General features: G+C 46.9%; 2 protein-coding genes across 3 annotated transcripts in view; one reads left to right on the top strand and one right to left on the bottom strand.

Moving 5' to 3' along the window:
• Window positions 1-85: 85 nt before the first annotated feature.
• On the top strand, window positions 86-11,918 carry zhx3b (zinc fingers and homeoboxes 3b). 2 transcript variants are annotated; one of them, XM_023798880.2, is made up of 3 exons: window positions 86-402; window positions 7,303-10,767; window positions 11,321-11,918. In XM_023798880.2, the coding sequence occupies exons 2-3, from the start codon at window positions 7,488-7,490 to the stop codon at window positions 11,329-11,331; spliced, it is 3,291 nt and encodes a 1,096-aa protein (XP_023654648.1). In that variant the 5' UTR covers window positions 86-402; window positions 7,303-7,487; the 3' UTR covers window positions 11,332-11,918. The 2 variants fall into 2 exon arrangements, with proteins under 2 accessions (XP_023654648.1, XP_023654646.1); XM_023798878.2 differs by lacking the exon at window positions 86-402 and adding an exon at window positions 409-670.
• A 558-nt stretch (window positions 11,919-12,476) lies between these two features.
• Window positions 12,477-20,081, bottom strand: part of plcg1 (phospholipase C, gamma 1) — a 28,742-nt gene continuing 21,137 nt past the window's right edge. The window contains exons 22-33 of the mRNA XM_023798946.2: window positions 19,871-19,974; window positions 19,449-19,542; window positions 19,218-19,287; window positions 18,789-18,952; window positions 18,583-18,679; window positions 18,228-18,452; window positions 17,949-18,097; window positions 17,684-17,798; window positions 17,387-17,548; window positions 15,277-15,365; window positions 14,942-15,180; window positions 12,477-14,617 (exon numbers count right to left, since the gene is read on the bottom strand). Of these exons, the coding sequence (XP_023654714.1) occupies window positions 14,575-14,617; window positions 14,942-15,180; window positions 15,277-15,365; window positions 17,387-17,548; window positions 17,684-17,798; window positions 17,949-18,097; window positions 18,228-18,452; window positions 18,583-18,679; window positions 18,789-18,952; window positions 19,218-19,287; window positions 19,449-19,542; window positions 19,871-19,974 (1,551 nt within the window). The 3' untranslated portion in view covers window positions 12,477-14,574. The remainder of the gene's footprint in view (window positions 14,618-14,941; window positions 15,181-15,276; window positions 15,366-17,386; window positions 17,549-17,683; window positions 17,799-17,948; window positions 18,098-18,227; window positions 18,453-18,582; window positions 18,680-18,788; window positions 18,953-19,217; window positions 19,288-19,448; window positions 19,543-19,870; window positions 19,975-20,081) is intronic.

Raw genomic sequence — 20,081 nt, 5'->3', positions numbered from 1 at the left:
CACTTTATCAACATAAATATCAAACCATATGGTTAATAACACAGCATATTTCAACACCAGAAAGATTGTGAATTATTATAATTTCGTGCTAATCTCAGTTTCAGTCCAAATAGTGTCATTTGGCAGTATTACACCAGACACGTACAGTACATGGTGCTTATTAGCATATCAGAGCGGTGACTTCGGCGTAACTTTTGCACAACGCATCACACGCGAAAGCGTCAATTTCACGGCAGCTCATCAGTCAGACACCAAGTGCCTGATTTCTTTTGGTTAACTGTATTTTCTGCCCCCCTCAAATAAACTTTCCACCCGACCGAGCCGGTGTACCCAGCAGCAGCTCACGCCGATCCGAGGGTTTTGCTGATGGGTGACGCTCTGGATCACGTGTTCCTACACTGGGTACGTACGTAGTATTTTCTTTTGCCTCCTCTTTCTGGCCAGATCGATTCGTAATAAACAAGACATAAGAGGCCATTGCACCTTGTTGTAGTGACCATTGTCGGGTTTTTCTCTCAGCACCCGAAAGACTTCACGAGAGAGGGTCCACCCCCTCGTTGCAATTGGCACCAAGTATAGCCCAAATATTATGTTATTTATTTATATAGCTGTACGACTAGCTATTTATTGTTTATCGTACCCATTTACCCTTTGCCGAATCAACTGGAAGGTAAGTTCAGTTTCAGTATTTCGTTTCTCCCGTGGTGCCGCTATTTAATTTCACCTCTATAAAGTTACGTTAACGTTACCTTTTGGTTTGCGGTGCAGGGCAGTTTAGCTTGCTAGCTACGCGAAGTCGCCTGTTTAAAATGGCGACAGTGGACGAGGGGGGGCGCGTATTGAGTATATTTTATTTTCCGGGGGGTGTCTTCCCCGTCCCCCTTTTTTCGGGCACTGTCAGCGCGAGGCTGTAGCTCGCGCCAGCGTTAACTCCGCGAGCTAATGGAAACTTGAGCGGAAGGGCAGCACGCGCCAGTTTTGTTCGCTATGTTTTTTGAGTATTTTTTTTCCCCTCTTCATTTTTTTTCCTGCTGACCATGTACCCGCACACGTACACGACAGGCTGCACATCGGCTCCGTGTGCGCCACCCTGTACCCCAACACACAGCCCTCATCGGCTTGCCTCCGAGTCTCTGATGCCGGTGCAGCCGTGGATGAGGACAGGGATGGGAATGGGGAGGGTGGTGAACTGTTGATTTCTGCACAGAAGTTGGCGTTATGACGGGGGTGGACTTTTTATTTTCAGAGCTCGAGACTGCAAGTCACGCTTGTCTAGAAGCCAGCCGAATAGCTTACCTGCATCCAGGGGCGTAGTATCCGGGGAGGGGGCTGAGGGTACATATGCCCGCCAGTATTTAATTTGGCTGTCCTCATCCCTTCAACAAATAGACCTCTTAATTTCAATTATTAAGTGCCCCCCCCCCCCCCATATCAAACTGTCTTATGCTGCCTGGGGTAAACACTGCAGCACTACTGGTTGTTTCATTCAGGGTTTAACCTTATATCCATTTGTTGTTTAGGGATGAATCATATCGTGTATGTGCCTTTTTTCTCTACTCCGGGTATACAGATTTTCCGTATTGTTTTATAAGAGATGCCTGTTGCTTGTAGGCATTCTCAGTGTTGCAGTTCTGTTTTGGAGTAGAAAATGCACTATTTCATTGATGCTTGATATAACCTGGGTGTTCTGAGGCAGTACTGGAAATATCATTTTTGACATGTATATAAATATGTGGGAATGTGGGTATGAGTAATAGTGCTTTAGTGTCTGTTGGTTAGTGACCTTTGACTTCTCCACCACTCGTTATAGTGAATGTCAACATTGGCATGCTCTTAGTCCAACTTAAAAATCAAAATCCTACCATATGCTTTTAGGTCACTGCTAAGCTAACCCATTCAAAGCACTGTTTAACCGTATACCTGTAATCCGTGAAGCCGTCTCTTGAAATATGTTTCTAATAGCCCACATGCTTCTGTAGCTTTTACAAAGTAACACATATCAAAATTTTAATGAAGAAATAAATCAGCTTTGCTGTTGAATGGGTTTCTTCATGTTACTTGTTTGATACTTCGTGTACAGTACTACTGCTTTGGTAACAGAGAGGTCACTTAAGGTTGTCTTGGTTTCCTTTGCCATTGAAAATAGATGAATGTTTGTGTCTTATAAAATGACAATGAAAGTGTTTCTAGGAGTGCTGTTTATATTGTTTTGAGTATCATGGAACTTATTGAAAACGGTTTTCTGCAGAACTCCGACCTAAAATTATTGTTGATGTTTTGATTATTAGGTAGTTTTTCCATTAAATATCATCCAGATCGAGTACCTTATTTTTGTATTCCAGTTGTTATTATAGAATTACTTCTGTTAAAATAATTTAACAATGTAATGTGTTAGGCAGAATACTTGGCATGTTAAATGGTAGATATATATAAATTTTTTTCCAGTTTGTATGCAAACTGTTCTGTCTGGGACATTTTTGGATAAGCGTTTAAGGTTCGTTCAAAAAAGATATTTTTTTGGAATGCACAATTGGAATTGGACATTTTTTTTTTAGGCCTAGACATAATGAAAAGGAGTCCCTCTGTCCTGGGTTCTGTGTGGGGGACGGCCACGCAGCGCCTTGCTGGTTGAGAGCCTGTGATGTCGGCCATTTTAGGTGGAGCGGCATGGCGTGTGGCATCCAGTCGCTGCTCAACCATTGGGGTCTGCCAGCGAAGTATTTTCCATGGAATCTTCACGTTAGCTAAATGCGATTCCTGCTCCTGGTGCGGACTGACACCAGCAAAATGAGATTTTGCCCGAATTAAAGATTAAATAAACAGACTTGCTGTTACACAAACAGACGTATCCTTACGCAATAAATATCTCTGCCTCTGTTGCTGTTTTGAAAGCCAGCGCCGAATGTAGGGTCAGTCGGGGCGCAGAAACGGCACGCTGTGCTCTTGTCGTTTCCGAGGCATGGCGAGCGGACTGTCGACCGTAAATCCTGGTTTCCAGTCGAAGGGAACGCCAGCCAAAGGCTGCGGGTGGCATGTGGAGACTCCCTGCCCCGCTATCAGCGGCACCTAAGAGACCCGAATACCACCCGAGGCACGGAAATAGGACGGGGGCCTGGACTGGAGTGTTGCCTCACAAAGTGGGGTGGGGGGGGGGGGGGGCAAGAACTGAGTGTGGTGGCAACAGTCTGCATGTGTGAGAAATAGACTGTAGGGTGGAGGGGTGGCGGTGGTGACGGCGGGGGTGGGGGTTGCCATGGGGACAGTAACACATCAGTAGCGCTGCCGACCTGTTTCCCTGTGGACTGGGCCGAACTTGGAGAGGGAGAGGAGAGACGGCGGGGGGAGGGGGGGTCGCTACTGCCGAACGAAGGTAAACCATTTTGGAAGGGAAGCCACGATCGGATCAGGCGGACACACGCATGCATAAGGCCTGCAGAAGTTTTGTTGACCGTACACATGGAATTTTCCCCATGACTACAAAGGCGGCAGTGAGTGGTATTGTTGTGAAATTACACGAAAATGGCATACGTCCCACTGTGTGCCTGAACCATATATAGCACCAGTGTTTGATTTCACCTGGCCGAAAATAGACAGCATGCACATGAATATGTTCCCAGTTTTATACTGGAGTTTTAAAACATCTGAATGAACACTGGCTCCGGGATGTATGCGGTGGGGTCCTGCCATTGTGCCCTAATGGTCGGATTCAGAGATGCCCTTGTCTGGGGCAATTGACGCAGTTTACAAGCTTCTGCTTAGTTCAGGTTTCCAGACAGCCGTTCGGTTCAGAGAGGAAAATTCCAGAAGCTTTGGACTTTGCTGAGGAGGAGGAGGAGGAGGAGGAGGGGAGTGGAGCAGAGGGAGGGAGGGAGTGTGGTGGTGGCAGCAGTGGGTGGGGGGGTGATGTGGTAGAAAATTCCTTGTCGAAGCTTTGGACCGCCTCCTCTGCAGCTATTCACACCCCCTGCTCATGTTCGCTTCCACCCCTCCCCCCTGCAACTCAGCCCTCCCACTCAGCTCCCGTAAACGTCCATATTGCTCAGGCCTGGACCCTCCCCTGGAGCCTTTGTCATATGACCCTTGCGCCTTGCCAGGGTTGTGCCCTCTCATGTGGAACCAAACGGCTTCGGTGGGGCAGTAAGGCCGACTTCAGGGGCAGTTCTTGCCTCTGTAGGACACTGTGTTCCCTTCCTGTTCCGCCGTCACTCGGTGGTTCCACCGTCTGTGCCCTTGCCCGTACCACACCTTATGTTTTCCATACCCCCCACCTTTAAGCCATACTGAGCTGCACCGAGTCATACCACCATATTACCATTAGCAAATTAAATGTTACAGAGCACAATAACCTGTGAACATTTTGTCCCTCTTCCATACCTGGAAATGCTGGGGCCATAGACCGCCCTCATACAGACCTTTCTGATATGGCATTTACCATACATTAAACATTACGTCGTCTTGTAGTCAAGCAAATTTTTTATTTTTTTTTTGCCCAATGTGTTCACGAAGTTTCCGTTTTGGAGCAGCAGTTCCCGATAAAATAGAAAAGAATACTTAGACAACCTCAGTCAATGCCATTACTCCGGAATTTAAATGTTAAGCTAGCTATAAACAGCTCTTTATTTGAAGTTAAAGTCTGTTGTTTTATGGGCTATCTAGCCTAATTGTATTGTAGCTGACATAACAAGATAGATTTACATTAAAGCATTTTTCTAATCAGTCAGTAAATTGAATATGATCGTGATATATCACTAACTTAACTAGGCACTGCTTTTATTGAGTGTGTATAATTTTAAAAAATTTAATTACCACCTTCCAGTAAGCACACATGTCTGGGCTTTGATTGCAGTAGAATAACAGAACAGCACTGGCCAATGTAGCCCAGTTCATCGTGGTTCTTGCTTTAGATATTGTGCTTGTCGGAGAATTATGTTAGTGGTGGGCGGTGAGCTGAAGGTGTGTTCTGGTCAGGGATGCTGGAGGCCTACCTGAGCTTCATGTCGCTCACGATAACCAAACACCTACAGTGGTGCAGAAGGACTGGACCAGACCCTGAGCTGAAATACTGCTCACAGTGTCCAGGAGGATGCCTACTTCCGTTTACGCTCACCTCAGATCTGCTGAAGGGGGCGCTGTGTTCAGGCAGTGCGGAAGTTTAAAATCAATGACTGTTTTCTGTGCTCCACGAGGGGGAATGTTTTCCCGCCTCCTCAACGAGAGCTTAATTCTGCTAATAACAGCATGTCAATCAGCCCATTAATAAAGCAATTTTGATTTCGGTTTGACGAGAAAAGACGTCATTGAGTGCCGTTACATTCTTCTAGCACCGTTATGTGTGATGGCTTCCGAAGAGGCTATACACCTTGTTCATTTGGACAAAGACTAATGAGGAACACTTTTATTACCCTTTTGTTCTGGGTCTCCCTTAAGCCCTTCCTTCACGCCAGATCGTGGTCAGGTTTATTGCACCCCCTTTCTGCCTGAGTTGCAGTTGTCCCAGTAGCACTGAACTACTTTGATATCCCCACCAAAAGTCACAGTTACGTGTACCAGACATTGATCCATTCTGTGCACTTGTGAACTGGAATTTTCACTTTAAACATCTCAAGGTGTAGTTGGACAATTTGTCAAGCTGGTTGTAGTTTTTATGAATATGTGTGTGAACAACCTGCATTTAGGAACAAGCATTTTTCTGTTAGTCTGTAGTGGTGTAAATTGTGTGTGTATATGTATGATAATTTATTATGATAATTTTTTCTTTTTAATGGGGGGAAAATAAATTTGTCTGAACCATAAATTTGTCAGAAACACCAATACTGCTGAAACTATTTCAACATACTCTGTATTATTCCTAAAATATTCAATGATTATTGTCGACTTTAGTGACGAATCTTGCAAGTGTCACTGTTCTTGATTTGCTTTTGATTTGGTTATTTTGGTTGATGAAAATGCATGATACAGATAAACAAAAGATCAGAGAAGATTTGGAGCGAATTGAGGCCTTTTCTTGCACAGGCATTGCAGAGCTTGTGGGTCTGGGTTTTCTGCATTCATCTGGCATCTACATCCTTCGTAGGGTTAATGGTGCATTGGTGTAAGTGTGCCGCGACCTTTCTGCAAGCAGAACAAATTAACGTGCTGGCAAACTGGGATTAGAGGGTAAGATGGAGGTGACCCAGATTTTTGGCAGGAAGGCGGCTCATGGAGCGGTAAACATCACTGTCGACTGGTCACATTTGGTAAGCAGCACCTTCCTCTCGCTAATGGCGTGTTTACATGCGGAAGCTCATCGGCCCTCTATCCCCTAGTCTTTCTCTTCTGGTAGATTCTTTTTTTTTTCTGGAGGTTAACACCACAGCTGAGTTATATTTGGATGATGGTTCAATTATGGGTTTAAAATAATAATAATAATAATAATAATAATAATAAAAAACGAAAATCATCAGTTGGGGATAAGAATCCCATTGAATCCACAATGTGTTTACTGATTGAATAAATGACTCTGAGGTGGTCTTTGCAGATCCAGATGAAAAGGAGTCAGTTAAGGTTATTGTCCTCTGAACCACTGAGATTGAAAGTGCTTTCTGGTTGCAATAAATTATAACTTGATACTGTTCTCTTTTCTATTGTTCTTAAGAAACAAAGCATTAATTTATATAGCTGACAGTTACATGTATGGCGGTGAAAAGGAGTTGGTAAAGGTAATTCATCCATTCATCTTACAAACCAGTTATTCTGGTCAGAGTCAGCCGTGGAGAAGCTAAGCTTTGGACAGAGATTATTTGGTTCTGAAAAAGCAATATGACCGTTTTAATAAAAAATGTTCTGACACAGTTGTGATATAGGAGGTTCCCAAAATGAATTAGGGAACTGCCGTGCAAAGACGTTTGCTTACTCGTTAATGTGCTGAGATGTTGTTGCCAGCTTGTGATCTAAGTTCGGGTGCTTCTTGTTCACTGTTGATGTGGTAAATAAGGTGGAGCAGAGCAGACGACTTAAACAAGCAGGCGATGGAAGGCAGTGGGCAGATCGAGCTGGAAAATGTGACTGTTCTCTCACATTCTGCACTGTCAGTGAAATGTCATTGGCATGAAGTAAACCACTAAATGACTGCACCGTCAAGAGCGCAGCGCCTCAGCTAAATGCTTTAATCCCCCATTTCTGCATTTGTTTTCCTTAAATATACAGGGGCAAAATCCAGATTTATGGTCAACGAAGATTTGCTTAATGTGTGTCCAGTAGTCCTCTCGTGTCATTTGCCAAAATGTTGCCACATGATGTTTTCATCTTCGATTTTCCTTGTAGGTTGGTTTCTCAGTGCTGAAAACAGGCCTGAATAGGGGAAGAAACCTTGGAGGTTACGGAAAGGTCATGCAGGAACACTACAATCTCTTAATGGCTGGTCCTTGACTGGAAACACCAGCTCTACATTTAAAACCAAACAACACCCTGCCACTTCATACTCAAATACCCCTCTGTTTTTCAAAGCCATGGCCAGCAAGAGGAAATCCACTATCCCATGTATGATCCCAGTGAAGACCATGCACACGCAGGATGACAGGGAACAGGAGGATGGCCTGCTAGACTGTACGTCTTCTCGTCCTGTTATCTTCCACTCTGGAGAGGACTCTTGTGGACAAGGCTCTCAGGAGGCCGGTGAAGCCTCCAGCTCTGACAAGGGCAATACACAACGAGAAGGAGGCACATACACATGTCGACCATGCGGTTTTGAGTCCCATGACCTAAACCTCTTTCTGGACCATGTTTATAACGTCCATGCTGACTTCCGGGCTGAGCCCAGCTTCTACTGTTTGGACTGTGGAGTGTCAGCGGCAAAGTTCGAGGGGTTGGCCCTGCATAACGCCCATGCCCACCCAAGTACAGTCAACACCACGCTGCAGGTGAAGAAAAGAGACCGGCGGATAACTGTGGAGCAGAGTCTGGTGGTGAACGAGGGATCCAAAGAGTCTGAGATCTCCATCACAAAGACGCCAATCATGAAGATGTTAAAGGGCAAGTCTGAGCCCAAGAGGATCGTGGTGTCTCACGGCGTGGATGAGTTAGATACTATCAACAGTAAGGAAGCAGAGAAGATTGAGCCGCCAGCAGTAACACACGTCCCCACCATAGTTCACAATGGAGCAGTAACCAAGCCTGCTCTTCCAACAGCCTTGCAGGTTGTGAATGGCTCCGGAACTCTACCTGTGCTCAAGACTGCCATCACCCAGGTGGTGTCCGTGGTGCAGAACCGGACCCTTCATCAGCAGTCGGCCACTATGACGGCCTCTTCATCTGCCTCGTCCTCTTCCTCATCCACTACAAGCTCTAGGAACCTCCCCAAGGTGATGATTCCCCTGAGCAGCATCCCCACTTACGATGCCGCCATGGACAACAGCAGCTTCTTAAAGACCTCCTTCAGTAAATTCCCATACCCAACCAAAGCTGAGCTCTGCTACCTGACCGTCGTCACCAAGTATCCTGAGGAACAGATCAAGATCTGGTTCACCGCCCAGCGACTGAAGCAGGGAATCAGCTGGTCACCCGAGGAAATCGAGGACGCCCGCCGGAAGATGTTCAACACTATTATCCAGACGGCTCCTCCCGTTCCTCAACAGCCACAGCCCCGGCAAACCCACCATGGCCCTGCTCAGCATACCATCACTGTCCTGCCGGCCTCATTGGGCCACAACAGCATTCCCCACATCCTGCAGGGCAGCCTGGTTGGTCAGGGTGGGGTAATTGTCACACAGCCTTTGGTCGCTAATGGCCTCCAAGTCAGCAGTGCCCCCGTGGCCCTGGCAGTCACCCCCAAGCCTCAGATGGCTGCCAAGCCGTTGATGCAAGCCAGGCCCACAGCTGCATTGGTGGCGGACAAGGGGGTCAGCATGGTGGTGGGCACCGTTGAAAGCAGCAGCAGTGGCGGCAGCAGTGTCATCATCAGTACGAATAGCAGTATTAGCAGCAGCAGCAGCAGCAGCAGCAGTAGTAGTAGTAGTAGTAGTAATAGTAGTACTACGAGCAGCAGTATAACCAGCAGCAGCATGACTACCCCCAGTGGAAGCAGCAGCACCAGCACCAGCAGCTCAACAACAAGCACTAGCAGTAGCACCAGCAGCACTACCTGCAGCACCAGCATCACCCCCAGCAGCACTATTAGTCACACCAGTGTTATTAACGTTAGCAGTGGCGGCAGCAGCAGCAATAGCAACCATGGCAACAAAGGTGGTGAAGCCAACAGCAGCAGCAGTAACGGCAGCAGCAGTAACGGCACCACCAGCACTGGCAACGACGGCGGCGATGCGAAGAAAGGCTCCACCGATGACGTTGTCGGCGTCAGCGGTGACGAGAAAACGGCAGACGCGTTGCCGCCTGTCCTCAGCATGACCCACAGCTCACGTACGCTCCCGAGCAGCTTTCTGGACCCCAGCTTCTACAAGAACAAGAAGTCGCAGGAGCAGCTGAGCGCCCTCAAACAGAGCTTCATTCGCTGCCAGTTCCCCAATCAAGAGGAGGTGGAGCGGCTCACCAAAATCACGGGCCTAACGATCCGGGAGGTACGCAAGTGGTTCAGTGACCGGCGCTACCATTATCGCAACCTGAAGGGTGCACGCTCCAGCACAGGGGGCCTCTTCAGCGGGAATTCCCTCCTTGACTTTGCCGACAGCCCCACCTCTGCAGAAATCCCCAAATCCGGCCAGTCCTCACAGAGCACAGTGCAGCAGCATCACCACCAGACCTCTCCACCCGCTCCATCTCGCCGGGTCTCTCGGCAGCAAACGCCAGATTTCACTGCCATCCGTTACAAGGAACGGGACCCTCAACAGATACGGGCCCTCGAGTCCAGCTTCTTGCAGAACCCCACGCCCCCTGTTGAGGAAGTCGACAGGCTGCGTGCTGAGACCAAGATGACCCGGCGTGAGATTGACGGCTGGTTCTCTGAGCGTCGGAAGAAGGCAGCAGCTGAGAAGAAAAAGGAAGAGTTTGAGAAGGCAGAGAAAGAGGAAGATGATGATGATGTCATGGAAGAGGACACTGTAGTAAAAGATGGCAAAGATGGCCCTTCACAGGGGACATCAACACAGCAGCAAACCAAGGATGACAAGCAGCAAACCAAGGATGACAAGCAGAAGGAAGACACTCCAGGGTCTGAACCCAAAGTGAACCCCATCAAGATAAATTTGAAAATGCTCAAGGTTACTGAATCCAACGGCAAACCTGAAGCTGAGGCCAGCCCACCCACACAGGCTGAGAGTCCAAAAGTCCCACATCTATCTACGTCTACTCGTGGCAAAAAGACTCCGGACCAGCTGCATTTGCTGAAACAAGTGTTTGCCCGCACCCAGTGGCCCAGCAGCCCTCAGTATGAGGAGCTGATCGCCAGGACGGGCCTGCCAAGGCCAGAGGTGGTGCGCTGGTTCGGTGATAGCCGGTACGTGTACAAGAATGGACAGCTCAAGTGGCTTGAAAGCTACCAGCAAATGGCTGAAGAGGAGGACTACAAGAGGGGCGATACTGAGGTGCTGAAGGAGCACCTGAATACTCATGGAAAGTTGGAGGAGGAGCACGTCAAGGGACTGGTAGAAGCCAGTCGGCTTGATGAAGACCTTGTCCGGCGGTGGTTTGCCACACGCTCCGGCTTGCTCCCGGATGACAAGGCAGAAGAAATGACTGACGTGGAACAGACGATTGAGCAGAACCAGGAACCACACGGCGAGGGTGTGACAAAAAGTCCACAGATCACAGAAGCCCAGTCCACGAGTACCAAGGAAGGTGAGACTTGTGTTCAAAAGTGTTCATGACATTTTCAGGTGGTAGTAGTGAGACTTTATTTATTATCATCTTCCTGAACACTCAGTCATGCTAACACCAATCTGAATACTTGACGCCACCATAAAAGCAGAAAAAACATGAAAGGGACTGTGGAAACCAAATGTGGATGTATATCAGACTGCTTCGCTTTATATTAATTTCTGTTATACTGCTATTATAAGTGAATCAGAGGGATTGTTGTGTCTTAAGACGTGTGTGTAGGAATCTGTGCTCTCGCATGCACAAATATGCTGAGGGGTTAAGCAGGGAGGAGTCATCGCAGGAAATCGACGTTTAGAGCGGATAGCATGTCCAGACAGGAAAGCTTTCCGTGACACATTTAGCTCAGTCGTAAATATCTCAAAGTGGGTCAGAGCCATCACATGGCAAAGCAGTGCGGTCTAGTGCACTGTCTAAAAGACCAAAAGGACTGGAAGATGAAATTTATTCCTCTTGTTGTCTTCCAAGCTGTGCCCTGTAATGGAGACTTACCGTGAGTATCTGTGTGCTCCAGGAACAGACTGACAGACGGACCGCGGCCGGTGAAGAGGAGAATTCCTGGGGTTTACAGATGGCCATTTTTTTTTTTTTGGGAGTGTTGTTGGTGACAGCCTTTGTGACTGTGGTCGGATTGCACAGACATCCCCTTTCTCAAAAAGCACACAGATAGGCCACTGGCTTGGCCTCAGCTGGGAAGGGTATGGCGGTCGGCGTCCCTCTTCAAGGGTGCTTGGCGGGCAGGGATAGAAGGGTTAGGACTTCAGCCGACATGTGGAGGAAAGGTGCTAAGACCAGTAGATAGACCAGGTCAGTCCCAGCTCGAGGATCAAACTGGACCATGGATCAAGAGACTTTTTCCGGAAGACTGTAGGGTACACTAGGAACTGGAGTGTCGTCAAGTAACTTGGTGTCTAGAAGAAGCTTACTGCATTTCGTACATTTTAGCAGTCCGTAATTTAGCACAACAGTTTTCCATTATCCTGGATTTTTCAGAATCTCTTCAGTATGATGACTGTGTAAGATGTCAGTTTTACTGGATTTCAAGCATACTAGGCCTATTGTATCATTTTTACAGATTTATTTCCAGAATAAACAGTATAACTACTGAGAAATGTGGTTTTTTTCTTCCTGAAAAATATTAACATGGAACTAAATTTATGTAGCTTAGCCCCACAAAAGAAAGGTTGACAGCCATGGAATTGAATGAGTATTTTATTTCTTAGCCTTGAATATCTTTCATGTGAAAGGTAAAATTAAAGTATTTCACCCCCCACTGCTTAGGCACATTACAGAAAGACTTTGAAAATGGAACGTTAGTAAGAAAACGCAGACGAACAAAACATTTAATTGCAAACAGAATGTCACAGTTAAGTATGCAAGGCACAAGAAAGCAGACTGGTCAGTGACGGGAGAGCACTTGTGCCTAGTCGTCCACTTGTGGGTGCCTTCCGTGATCGAGACGAGAAATGTGCGGCCTGACTGGGCTCACGGAGGCGTGACGCATGGAGACGAGGCGACGGATACAGCTGGAGGGAAAGCCAGTACGTGTGGCCGCTTGGCGTCGCTTACATGGTGCTCAAAATATTCACCCTACACAAAAGCCCTGGAGCAATGGAGGCTCACTGAATTTGTACCACTACTGTGGGGGTTGGGGCTGCTTTTTTTTAAAAAAACTTTTAAGTGTGAGTGGCAAAGCAAGAAAGCAAGATTCAGAACTTTTTATTCTTCAGTCCCTGGCTACCCAGTACTGAATCCTCAAGCTGTATGGCTTTTGTTGGAATACTCCCATTTAAAAACTGGTCAAAGTTTCCATATAGCACTGTGGGGGGGGGAAAGTGCAGAGAGATGCCTTTAAACCTACTGTGCAGGTCAGCTCAGGAACTTCTGTATGATATCCATGTATAATATTGCTGTGGAGCTGGTTTACTGTCTCATTTCCCCATCACCCCACTTCTGTTAGAACTGAATGTTCCCTGGCATATGCTTCACCGCTGTGAACCAGCACATCGCTTCCTGTGATATCCTCCAAGCAAACAAACAGCCGTAAGTCTCCTCTGATCCCGTTTATGCTACACCACAGCTAGAGTAAGTGTGCAGGGATTTTCCTCTGAGCTTGCAGAACAGAAGGAATCTCCTAATCCATATACTGTCAGACAAAAAAAAAAAAAAAAAAACCCATAGTAACTGTACAAAGCAGGTTTAATGGCTCAAGACACCAGTACAGACTTTTGTTTGCTTTTTTACATTCAGAACTGATGTTCCACTACTGTGATACAGAGACACCTGCTGGCTGAAGACAGCTACTGCTACTTTGGGGGAATTCTGTTAAAGCACAACTTTAACAATTACCATTACTGAGAGAACAGAACAATAAAATAATACAATAAGCAAAAGCAGTGCAAATAATTCATAAGTAGGCCTCCAAAAATTAATATTGGTCCTTCCTTTATGGAACAACCCTGCAGTTTATTTTTTAAACTCTTGTTTAATACTTTACAGCCAGCACTTATCCAGTAAAAGGCACACCAAATCTCCAACCATACAATAGTAAGTGGCTAGTTGGATGCAGGGCCGTCGCAATTAAAAAGATTATGGAGGGTGATTATGTTTAAAAAGTGTCCAAGGCACCTGTAGCCGTACGCCGACATGAAATGTCACATGGAAATGAAGTCCGCCCTCCAAGGACAGGCCACGGAAATGACCTCCACGTAGCTGTTGGTATAGGAGATTTTCTTTAAAAAATAAAAAAAAGGGCTTTGGCTCTCAGCTGAGTGATACGAAGGGGCTGCTCATGCGGGGAATGAGCCACACAACAACTTCAGGTTACGCGAACGCCGGGAGGGGGACAAATTAAAGCACTTGTGGTCGCTGGGCTGGATCCCCACATTGTTTGAATCTGTAAGATGGTGATTGTATGGGAAGGGGAACTTAATTACTGAAAAATAAAAGGAAGGAATGCTATTTAAAATAGAAAAACGTACACTGGTATACAGCTGATTCCCAAATTTGTTTCAGGTAATTGTCCTCTACAGTCATAGAGCATGGTCAATCTTCCTCCATCCACAGGTCACACACACGTACATTTCCAAACCGGCCTCCTACGGTTTTCCTCCTGGTTATATTCTGCTTCGATCTTTAATGTACTTTATGGAATTAGTGCTTTAAGAGAGCGAGCCTGCCCCATCCTTCCTGAGATCACGGCTTCCGGCACAAACAGCTCCTTCCTGAAGCTCCACTTCCTGTTTACATCCTCCAAGGTCCTCACGGGGGGGGGGGGGGGGGCCTGCATCGGGACTGGCTGAACGCACTGCGTTCGGCAACGAGACACGCGCTAAATGAGAAGTTATTTCCTAACACATACATTTAGAGACAAAAAAAGGTAAAAAGTTTAAATAAAAGTAAAATAAGAAACATGGAAAAGGCAGCTCTCAGAGAGCAGGTTAGCTGTTCCCGGTTCCACTTCCTGGTAGACACAGCTGAGGGGAGGGGCTGCCTGGGAAATGAGAATCATGATGCATACATACTCCCAGGTTCCCAGGCGTGAAATCCACTACACCTGCGTTTAAGCGCAAGGTCCTCTGGAACAACATCTGGGGGGGGGGGGGTGTCTGGTGCCCACAAGTGTTGAAGCACAGTTTAAATGGGGGGGGGGGGGGGGGGGGGGGAGGGGTGCTGGATCAGAGACTGGCAGCCGGCACAACATCAACATTTCTCTACAAGACCACCGCCATCAGCGACCAAAGTTCCAGTGGTCCACTGCTTCTCAGCCTACACCCTGTTCTCTCCACCAACTTTGGTCCTGCGGTTCAGTCTGAAAGGGGACAAAAAAAAAGCACCAAAATATTCAAGACCTGCTAATACATTTACTTCCAAAACACCTGGGATCCCCCTGGGATCAATACAATATATCTTCTCTTATTATATGCATGTCATCTGAGAACAGATGGCTGAAAACGCTACGGAACAGCACAGAATCTGGTCAATGGTGACATTACACAAGGCTGCTTATTCTAGAAACCTCCGAGTTCAGGTCGATGGGGGCTAAACCCATTAGCAGAACATTCCCGGCAGTTAATAGTGAATTTGCCAGTGGATGATTATTAATGTGCGAAGATTGACGGGGAAGCCGGCATACCGTCTGTTCTGAGCGTCAATGTGGTCCAACAGAGGCTCCTGGGACACCCGGAATTCATCCAGGGGTGTTTGGTAACGGGCCTCGAAGGAGCCGTCGCGCCCCCGGTAGGCCAGGGCCTGGCCTGGGGGGGCGGCCAGCGGGGAGAGGGAGGCCACATCTGCCAGTCTGTCCCTGCCCATGTGGCCCGAGACTGCCGCTGTGGCCCCAAGGGGGACACCGGTCATCTCAGTGTTCTCTTGCTGCTCAGGAGAGGATAGAGGGAGAGACGTGGCTGGTAGGGATCCATCCTGCTCCGCTCCCTGCACCCCCACAGCAGCTCGAGTAAAGTTCCTTACTCTGCCTTTGATGATGTCCATGTGCACCAGAAGGGAAGCCAGTTCCAGGTCCTCGCTGTAGCTGTTCTTCAGTGGGACGGACCTGTACCCTGCAAGGACAAACCCAGAATGCACTGCTTAAACCACCCCTCACACATACACGGCAAGCTCCCTAAAGGTGCACACTAGAACCATCATGATTATGTGATTAAACTCGATTACTCGATTATTAAAAAGCACCAATTAAAACTTTGCTAAATCGATTACTTGGCAATACGTAGGTCCCAATAAAAAAAAAAAAAAAAAAAGCTTGAACTGTGTGGAAGCACTTCACATGAAAATGCAGCCTGTCAGTATTGCAAGGCGGAACTTAAATGACACCACAGTACGACTGCAATGCAAATACATCTTAAAAGGAAGAAATTCAGGTTTGATTGACTCACTCAATAATGCGAGGTTGGCATGTATCTATGGCTACTTAGCCTCCGAATAGCCTAGGCCTTTGGTTTTATTTTACTAATTTACTTTCCATGATTCCTGTATGTCAAAACAAACTGCTGAAAACTAAGGTTAGCCCTGTTGCTTAGCCACATAATACGACATACAGCCAATACATTTTTTTTGTGAATGCAACGTGTGTGTTTGGGCTGAATGATACTGGAGAAAAAAGGTCACATCGCGATATTTGAAGATTTCACAATATTTAGGAATTGAAAATTGCTATATAGACAGAAACCTTATCTACTACCGGAGTGTCAAATAAGTTAGTGGAGCTTTGATTGGTGCCACCAGACACAAAGCAGAGCCGACAAATCACTCAATATCTCTGCAGAATACAAATATATACATACACAGCGGAAGACATATCTTTGTGGCCAGTTCTTGTTTGCTTTTCCACTCTAATCATTTTTGCTTATGCGCCACAAGATCTGAGCGAGTCCAGCAGCAAGAACAAGGGGATTATCATTGTCTCGGTGCATGCAGAGTTCATGCAAAAGCAGTGGCGGTAAATTTTAAAGCTAAATTTCAAATTTTAAAGTAATTTTTTTTCCTAAACATAATTAGAAAAACTTGAAAAGGAACCATCATTAAAATTGCAAAGCTCAGGTTTGGTTTTCTATGGTTGATGCCTTGAACCCAGCAGACTATCACAATCTTTGCGATGTGACAATTGCATGTACAGTGTAGCCAAAAATTCTGTACACTGAAAAAAAATATTTTTTATGATGAAATTACATCATTTGAAAATTCCAGAATGTTTTTCTTGTTTTTTTTTATATAACACAAATAATTGTAACATGACACTTTTTAAAGTTTTTAAATCATTTACATTTTTGACCATTTTTCCCCACAGTGTACAAATTTTTGGCTACACTGTACATGGCGATATTTATCAGGCTGCGAATTGGAGTGCCTAAATCAGGGGTCTCAACTCCAGTCTTGAGCTACTGTCCAGTAGGTTTTCTATCCTACCTGGCCGCTGAGTCACACCTGTTCTCAGGTAAATACCTGGAGGAGGTGTGGCTCAACAGAAGCCAGATAGAACAGAAAACCTACTGGATAGTAGCTTTCTAGGACCGCTAGGTAGTTCTCGTGAAGACTGCTGGCCTAAATCGACCATATGTGTTACTGAATGTGAGCCAATTACAATTATAAAAGATCACTCAATGAATCAGCAGATTAAATTCAGTAGATTACTCGATTATTCATATAATTGATACTGGCAGTCCTAGTACATACACGTCTTAAAACTAGCTGCAAGTCCTGACCCATCTAGTAGGCAGGATGTGTGGTTCAACTGGATTGCAAGGGAAAAGGGGCATCAATTCACAAAGAACTACAAACAAGTGGACCAGTTGAGTGTGAGCCTGCATGGGTCTTGCTCCCATCCTCCTCATTTACAGCATATGACAGCCCCTCACCACTGCTGGCTTACAAGCAGTTAGTTTGACATGGTTCTCAGTTGTAGAAACACCATACTGGTGTTGAGCCTGAATGATTCAACATGCAAAACAAGCTTTACAAAGTACAGACCTTCTACATGCAAAATGACAAAATATCCTTAAAAAAAAAACCTGAGCAAATTGTGTTTTGGGTTAAAACTTAAAACTGGGAAAAAGGCGGCCAATACCCTTTTTAAGGCCGATGACTGGGAAGGTAGCCTGGGCGAGGAAATTTTGGTCATTGAACATGTCGATCTCGTACACCACGAATCGCAGGAATGCAAACTCGGGGTTGCAGATGGTGAATCGGAATGGTTTCCGTGGCCACGTGGGGTTGAGGCCGTTATCCGCTGGAGCAGGTGGAAGGGGTAGGGAGAAGCAGTAGGTTTTACTTTCATGGGATTAGCCATCTGACAGATTTCTGCGAAATCGAACATTCTGCAAAATTCCATCCCTTTATCACGAGAGTTCCAGGCTTCCCCCACCTTCAGAGTCAGTCTTCTGCTTGGCATTGTCGTACTCAGCCCCACAGACTTCGATCTCGATCAATGGGCACACGATGCCTCGCCCATGCTTGGGCAGGTGCCGTGCCCCCAACACCTGAATGGAAGCGAGAGTAGGTGACAAACATCACAATCTGATCTGTGATCCATTACTTACTTCAAGAAAGATCATCATGTCCATGACATGAACTTGCATGTTGTCTCGAAAGGATGGGTAACGGCAGTAATAGGAAGCTGTGAGGTGTACCTCTATATTTAGGGTGATGGGCTCCACTCCTCGCAGAGAGTTCCGGTCAAACGGGTCAAAGTTGTCATCCCTCATGATGGACGGTTGTAGCACGTAACCACTCCGCCCATTTAGCATGAAGAGAGCCTGGTTCATCTGCATGGGTTTGTCTAAAGACGAACCAACAAGGAGCCACTTTCAAGGTTTCATCATTGGATACAAGGCTCCCCATACACCTCCTACATACAGGGTAACAGGAGTTTCAAGGTATACGTCTCCGGCTTGTCCGGATCTGCCCACCTGCAGTCTGGAAGTTCAGCGCCACCAGCTGGCTGCCACACAGCCACATGGGTAAAGGGTCGTAGTTGGAGGAGTCCAGGCGTTGGCCCTTGGGGTAGATGCGGGACAGCTGCAGTCGGTTGTACTGCAGGAACTTCTTGCCCTTGATCCTGTTGACGTATTTCTCTGCTTTGGTCTCGGGGAAGGACGACATGTCCCGATAACAGGCCCGTTCCGTCCCGATCTCTGTCAGGGACAGAATGAGAGTCTTGAGGGTGTATTTCAGTCAGTGCTGGGTCTCCTAGATAACACTGGTCTTTGTCAAACACAAAGTTGACTCTATTGGGATATAAGGGGGTGAAAAAACTGGCCTTACTGTCTTCATCAAACGGCACTGGCCGACAGTAGATAACAAGCTCAGACAGTTCCAGGGCTATCCTCTTCCTCCTTTCCATTATTTTACCCTCTTCCAGCTGCCAAGAAAAAAAAACATTAACCAGAGACCCTCAGAGCATCTTAATAGATGGGATGACATGAAATGAAATGACAATAACCCAGCAATGGACAGAAACAGCTGCAGACCTTGGCCTCCGAAGTCATGGCAACCTCCCGGATCTTCGTGACCCACTCCTTGAGTTCATCCTGACTGTTGGCGGCAATGTCCAGGAAGTTACCGGGCCGCTGACCAGAGCCCATGAGCAGGGAGAAGACGTGGGGCCTGCTGCCTTTGCCTTCTTGTCTCACAACTGGTGGAGGACACAAAGGCACAGGGATCAGAGGAGGACATTTCAGGGAAAACTCTGCCAACCCCGCTTAAGTCAACAGGGCTGAAGGGCATCGGAACCAGACGATTTTTCTATTGCATTGCTAAAATATAACTTGCAAATCAAAAAAAAAAAAACGACTATAGTGATCCAACATCTACACCTTAGAAACATTCTTCTTAGAATTAATTTCATCAGTAGAGCCACTGGGAAACTGCCCATGTCCAAAAGCAAGGGGACAACTCACCGATCTGACAGGACGACACATCCACACTACCCCTCAGCAGATCCCCCAGAGGGCTGTTCTCTGTGGCTGCCTGTGTTTGAAAAGGCAAAGCAAGGAGCTGGTCAGCAGCCAATCAAAAGAACCCCCTTGGTCACATGGTGCTGCCCCGCAGGCCCTGAAGAGTTCCCATAGGAGAGATTTTGCTACAGTGGAAAATCGAGGAGCAGGCCAGCCAGCGGGGAGCACACCTACCAATCGGTCCGGCTCTACTGTAGCAGGGCTGATCTCCTCCACGTAATTTGCAGGGAACCAGAACTGCTTCTTCCCGCCGCAATCACCCTTCCACCTGGCAGGCAAAGAGTTCATCCGGCAAATGGCCAAACCAAGAGTACACTCAAGTCCGACAAATGTAGACCATGCTTCTCTGATATCTTTTATACTTCATGAAGAGTTGACCTCTGGTTTAAGGCAGTGGTGGGAAAAGCCAGACTTTGAAACCAACAGTGGGTACTCATTCTCCTTTCCAGTCCGCATCCTCCCCCAAAGCCAGCAACTAAAGCTATCCAGTGCCCTACACCAGCATCAAATCCCAAGATTACGGCACAAGATCGCATGGCTGCAATCAGCTGCAGTCATCAACCCTGCAAGCAAAGTTTCCAGGACCTCCCACTCACCAGCCTCCCTCCTGTTTCTCCACATTCTGGATGACGGCGTTCTTGCTGAAAGACAGCTCGTCGTCCCGCTGGGCCTTGTATTCATACAGAGCCTTCACGGTGCACTGAGAGGAGACGGATGGCCGTTACAGGGGTCAGGTGGTATTTTGTGTAGCTAACCGTATTTCCTATAGCACTGGTTCCCATGACTATGTTGCCTCGGGAACCTGGA

The sequence above is a fragment of the Paramormyrops kingsleyae genome, chromosome 18 (genome assembly GCF_048594095.1).
Source record: "Paramormyrops kingsleyae isolate MSU_618 chromosome 18, PKINGS_0.4, whole genome shotgun sequence".
NCBI classification, from domain to species: Eukaryota; Metazoa; Chordata; class Actinopteri; order Osteoglossiformes; family Mormyridae; genus Paramormyrops; species Paramormyrops kingsleyae.
The sequence above is the reverse complement of the archived record's forward strand: the minus strand, read 5'-3'. Positions and strand labels throughout refer to the sequence as shown.

What these genes read in the sequence shown, in the direction of transcription:
- zhx3b (XM_023798880.2), top strand. Translation starts at nt 7,488, where the DNA reads ATGGCCAGCAAGAGGAAATCCACTATCCCATGTATGATCCCAGTGAAG.